Source organism: Psammomys obesus, unplaced genomic scaffold (genome assembly GCF_907164565.1).
Source record: "Psammomys obesus unplaced genomic scaffold, mPsaObe1.curated_primary_1811, whole genome shotgun sequence".
Lineage (NCBI taxonomy): Eukaryota > Metazoa > Chordata > Mammalia > Rodentia > Muridae > Psammomys > Psammomys obesus.
This window is the reverse complement of record NW_026595981.1, coordinates 22,266,361-22,272,360: the sequence shown is the minus strand read 5'-3', so window position 1 is coordinate 22,272,360 and position 6,000 is coordinate 22,266,361. Positions and strand designations below refer to the sequence as shown.

General features: G+C 44.4%; 1 protein-coding gene across 1 annotated transcript in view; it reads left to right on the top strand.

Moving 5' to 3' along the window:
* The first annotated feature begins 2,244 nt into the window (after positions 1-2,244).
* Med1 (mediator complex subunit 1) overlaps positions 2,245-6,000 on the top strand; it is a 42,181-nt gene continuing 38,425 nt past the window's right edge. Inside the window, exon 1 of the mRNA XM_055619932.1 lies at positions 2,245-2,452. Within this exon, the coding sequence (XP_055475907.1) occupies positions 2,428-2,452 (25 nt within the window). The 5' untranslated portion in view covers positions 2,245-2,427. The remainder of the gene's footprint in view (positions 2,453-6,000) is intronic.

Below are 6,000 nucleotides of genomic sequence, written 5' to 3'. Positions count from 1 at the left end.
TTTCTTCCTTTAAAGAAATTAACATTATTATTATTTTTGAGACAGAGTTTCTCTGTGTAGCCTTGGCTGTCCTGGACTTGCTTTGTAGAAGTCACAGAGACCCACCTGCTTCTGCTGGGATCACCACCACGCCTGGCTTTAAAGAAATTTTTAAAAGTTTATTTTGTATTTATGCATGTGGACCTGAAATGTGCCTATAGATTTCAGAAGAGGGTCTTGGTTTCCTTAGACCTGGAGCTATGGTGGCTGTGAGCTGCCTTATGGGTGCTGGAAATGGGAGTATTGAACCCATGTCCTTTTCTTCAAGAACACAATGATTGGGGATGGAGAGATGGCTCAGTGGTTAAGAGCGCTGTCTGTTCTTCCACTGGACTGGGGTTCAACTCCCAGCACCCACATGGCAGCTCACAACTGTCCATAAGCAGTTCCAGGTGGTCTGACACCCTAACGCCAATGCACATAAAATTAAATAAATTATTTAAAAAAAGAAAAAACACAATGCTCTTAAGAAATGAGCTATTTCTCCAACAACTTTGAACTTTTTTTAGATAGGGTCTCACATATTCATATTGGCGTTGAATTTTTTATGTAGCCAAGAATGATTTATTTTAAACTTCCATCTTATTTTGAGTTCCTGTGCTATCGCACATGTGTGAGTGTCAGAGGAAAACTTTCAGGAGCAAGTTCTCACCTCTCACCTCTCACCAAGTGTGTTCCAGGGATGGAATTCGGGTCACTTGGCAGCAGGTGACTTTACTCACCGAACCATCTTGGCAGCCTGTTACCACTTCTTTGGGAAACCGTCTTGAAGCTCGTAACAACTACCGACTTGCTATGTAGCTGAAGATGACCTTAACTTCTGATCTTTCTGCCTAACCTCTCTGCGGTAGAATTGCAAGCATAAGCCACCAGCTTGTTTTCTGTTGTCTTGGGGATCACTCCCAGAGTTTCTGCATTGCAAAGGAAACAGTCTACCAACTGAATTACATCGCAGGTCCCAGCAGCATTTTTATTTATTTATTTTTTAAGCAACATAATAACTGCCACTGGTTCTTCAGGAAATTCACCTTCCCACATTTCCTAGGCACTAAACTCAGGACTTTGGGCATACTAAGCATTTGTTCTTGTTAGTTACATGCCCTAGTCATTTTACAAATCGCACTCCCCACCCCAACCCCCGCTTCAAGACAGGGTTTCTCTGGGTAGCCTTGGCTGGCCTCGAACTCAAGAGCTCTGCCTGCCTCTGCACCCTGTGTGCTGTTGGGTAGCAACACCGACACTAAATCTTACTATCTTTGCTAAGACATTCCTGACACCAAAACTCATTGGAAATCCTTCGTGGGGAGATTATCTTTTACTTAACAATTTAAAAAAAATGTATATTGGTCTTTTGAGTGCATGTATGTTTGTGTGATTGTGGCAAATCCTCTGAACAGGAGCTAGACATTTGTGAGCCGCCTTGTGGTTGCTGGGAATCGAACCCGAGTCCTTTGGAAGAGCAGCCAGTGCTCTTAACTCCTGACGCATCTCTCCAGTACCCACTTCCAGGGGCTGATTATTATTATGATTATTATTATTTTTTGATACAGGGTTTCTCTGTGTAGCCTTGGCTGTCCTGGACTCGCTTTGTAGACCTGGCTGGCCTCGAACTCACAGCAACCTGCCTGCCTCTGCCTCCCAGAGTGCTGGCATTAACGGGCATGCAACACTGCGCACGGCTGTGAGATTGAGCAGACTATGAAATTGCGAGCATCCTGCCTCAGCGTTTGAATACTGGGATTACAGGAAGGGAAGATGACGTGACACCTCTCTGGACGTGCTAAAAACGGGTAAAGTTTTACTTTTTCTAGACAGGGTTTCTCCGTGTAGCCTTCTCGGTGTAGTTTCTCCTCGAATTTCCCTGCCTTGTGGATCTGCTGACCTAGAACTCGGAAATCCTCCTGCCTCTGCCTCCCCAGTGCTGGGATTAACGCCATCACCGCCCAGCCAAAGAGCTAGCGCTTTTAATTTACTAACTGTATACCTGTCAAAATGAAAACAAAAAATTTCGAAGGAAAGCCGACCCGACACAGACGTTAAGATGCAAAGGTGTAAGAACAGAGCCAATCGCAGAGAGGTCTCTTAGAAACCCCGCGGGAAGAGCGAATCAGCAAATTTCGCGAGATTTTGGCGCTCTTCCGTCTTCCTCTGTCTCGCAGGAACACGATTAATCTCGCGATCTTTGGGAAGTTCCGTTGAGGAAGATGGCGGCGGCCGCGAGCACCCTTCTCTTCTTGCCGCCGGGGACTTCAGATTGAGCCTTCCCCGGAAGAGTGGGGGCCGCTGGAGCGCCACTAACCCCGGAGCTCAAGCTAACTTGGTTCCCCTTTTAGTGGTGGGGAGAGGCTTACCCTCTTGTGGCCGACCCAAGACCTCACCGCTGTCAGGATGAAGGCTCAGGGGGAAACCGAGGGTGAGTGACTGAGGAGGTTGGTGGGGGGTGGGAAGAAGGGGCGGGTCACAACTGTGGGGAGCCAATCTGTGAGAGGAGGTGGGTACGCACGCCCCTCCGGGCCCGCTTTGCACGGAACTGAATCCTGGAGGAATGTGTTTTAGATGCTTACCGTGCCTTACAGATACAGATGGTGGAGCGCCAACTCTGTGGTGCTCCCCCACCCCCACTTCGGTGAAAGGTGTTTTGCAGGACCTGAAGACCGGCTTCACCTAGTGGGACACCAAGAGAGCGGAACTGAAACTTGTTTATGCTTTGTTCCTAGAGAGATCTGAATATGACACTAGAGACAGTAATACAGAACAATGTGTCAAAGTAATGGAGGGTGTCTCAGCATGAGTGGCATGTTAGGTCTTTATGATAATAAAAGATAGCAGTTTCTTGGAATGTCTAGTTCAAATTCTGTGTAGTCTATTTTAAAACTGTTCTTTTAGTTTTTGACCTTGAATAACATCTTGAAAGAGAAGCTGGGAGAAATGTGTTCAGAATTCTAAACTGGCAGGAACAATCCCCAAACCAATTTCCCAGTTGAGGGAAGAGAAAGGAAGAGAGCTGTTTTGTTTTGAGACGAGGTCTTCCTGTATAGCCCAGGCTAGTGTTCAACTCAAGGCAAGCTTCCTGTCTTGGCCCCAGTTGCCTCTTATACCATCCGGGTCAGCTAAGAGTCTGAATCTTGGTTTAGATACTCCCCTCACTGCCTTAACTCATATAGACTGGCTTATCCAAAGTGAAGTCTTGACATTTGTAGGAAAATAGATGATATGCAAAATAAGCCGTATTTAGACAAATACCACATTTTCTCTTATGAGGAATCTAGACTTGTGTATTTGTGTGTGTTGGGTGTGAAAATATGGAACCATGTGAGGAGGCAGTCTTAAGGGAAGAAAGGCTAACGGACTATGACATGAAAATGGAAGACAGTTTGGAGATTGGGGCAGTGATGGCCGTCTGAGAGGAAGAGAACTTAGACCAAAGGATAATGTCCTATATGTATAAGAATGCCAAAGTAACACCCATTTCTTTGTAAGCGGTTTTTTGTTTGTTTGTTTTGTTTTGTTTTGTTCTCAGTTTTTCAAGATAGGGTTTCTTTTGTGTAGCCCATGCTGGCCTTGAGCTCACAGAGATCCACTTTCCTCTACTTCCCGTTACTTTGCATGTTAAAAAATAATTTAGAGACTGGGGATGTAGATTAGTGGTTAAAGCACAGGTGTTCTTTTTTCTTTCTTTTTTTTCGGTTTTTTTTGAGACAAGGTTTCTCTGTTTAGCCTTGGCTGTCCTGGACTCGCTTTGAAGACCAGGCTAGCCTGGAATTCATAGAGATCTACCTGTCTAAGTGCTGGGATCACAGGCATGCGCCACTACACCCGGCTTAAAGATCTATCTATCTATCTATCTATCTATCTATCTATCTATCTATCTATCTATTATGTATACAGTGCTCTGCCTGCATGTGTGTCTGCAGGCTAAAAAAGGGCACCAGATCTCATTATGGTTGGTTGTGAGCCACCTCATGGTTGCTGGGAACTGAACTCAGGACGTTTGGAAGAACAGCCAGTACTCTTAACCTCTGCATCATCTTTCCATCCCAAAAGAGTAATTTATTTTATTATTTATGTTATCTATATAAGTTGAGAGCACTGACTGCTCTTCCAGAGATCCTGAGTTCGATTCCCAACAACCACATGGTTGACAGCCATCTATAAGGGGATCGGATGCCCTCTTCTGTTATGTGATACACATGCAAAGAGCATACTTATATACATAAAATAAGTAAATATTAAAAAGTAATTTTGGGTGCTGAAGAGATGGTTAAGAGCACTGGCTGCTGTTCTAGAGGACCCAGGTTCAATTTCCAGCACCCACATGGCAGTTCACAACTGTAGTTTCCGTTCCATAGGATCTGACACCCTCACAGCCATGCACATAAAATAAAATTAAGTAAATTATTAAAAAGAGAGAGAGCTGTGTGGTGATGTCACATGCCTTTAATCCCAGTACTTGGGAGGCAGAGGCAGGCAGATCTTTGTGAGTTTGGGACAGCCTGGTCTACAAAAAGAATTTCAGGACAGCCAAGGCTACACAGAGGATCCCTGTTTCCAAAACCAAGAAAACACCAAAAAAAGGAAGGAGGTGTCTGTTTCTAATGGCACACACCCATAGTAGGTGCTGAAGAAAAGGAGACAGGAACATGAGTTTGAGAATAATCTGGGCCATAACTCAAGCCTGGGAGGTGCGTCAAGTTTGTAATCCTAGCACATTGGAGTTAGAGGTAGGAGCATCAGGAGGTCATCCCTTATTTTTATTTATTTGGAGGTGGGGCATCTACCACAGCGTTCAAGTGTGGCAAGAGGACAGCTCTTAGGGGTCAGTTATCTCCATCCACATTGTGGATTCTGGGTATTGAACTCAGGTTGTCTTGGTTAGAACAGATGCTTATACTCACTGAGCAGTCTGTCAGCCCTCAAGGTCATCCATCTTCAGCCAGATGGGTTTGAAGGTCAGCCTGGGTTGTGAGCCACTATCTCAAAATGGAAGTAAAGAGAGGGGATGGGGCTGGAGATATGGCTGAGTAGTTAGAGCTCTTGCTGCTCTTGGCATAAGTTCAGGGTTTAGCTTCCAGAAAACATGCCCACATGGCAGCTCACACCATCTGTTATTTTAGTCCCAGGTGTCAGTGCCTTCTAGCCTCCATGTGCACAGACATGGTGCACATACATGAGTCAAAAAAAAAAAAAAAAAAAAAAAAAAACACCCAAAAAACAAAACAAAAAAAACCCCTCACATATAACGGATAATATTTTTTATAAAAATATATATTTCATGTGTATGGTGGTTTTGTCTTCATATATTTCTCTGTACCAAGTGCATGCCTGGTGCCCTGAGAGGTCAGAAGAGAATAGCAGATGTTCTAGGACTGGAATTACATATGGCTGTGAGCTGCCATGTGGGTCCTGGGCCTTGAACCCAAATCCTCTTTTTTTAGCAGTTAGTGCTCTTAAAAGGATAGGTTGGGCATGGTAGAACATTGCTTTGATCCCAGTCCTCAAGAGGCAAAAGCAGGTGGATCTTTATGTATTCAAAGCCAGTCTGTTTACACCCTAGCTAAAACCAAACAAAACACATCTGGGACTGGGAGATCCCATGAACTTCGGGAGAAAGGTAAGAACAGCTTGGAGTTGTCTTTTGACCTCCACAGGCACTGTACTAGTTCATACCTATATTCACACATATACACCATATGTAGACATCCACACACAAATAGTAAAGCCTGTTTTGTTTTGTTATTGGTAGATTCCCAGGAACTGGAGATAGAGGTGTTTGTGAGCTGATATGTGGATTCTGGGAATCTAACCCAGGGCCTCTGGAAGAACAGCATGTATTTTTTAACCACTGAGCCATCTCTCTCTTGAATTTTATTTAGGGTCTCATGTAGTTTAGGCTGGTCTTGACATCTCAAAAATCTAACTGCTTCTGCCTCCTGAGTGCTGGGATAAAAGATGCACATCATC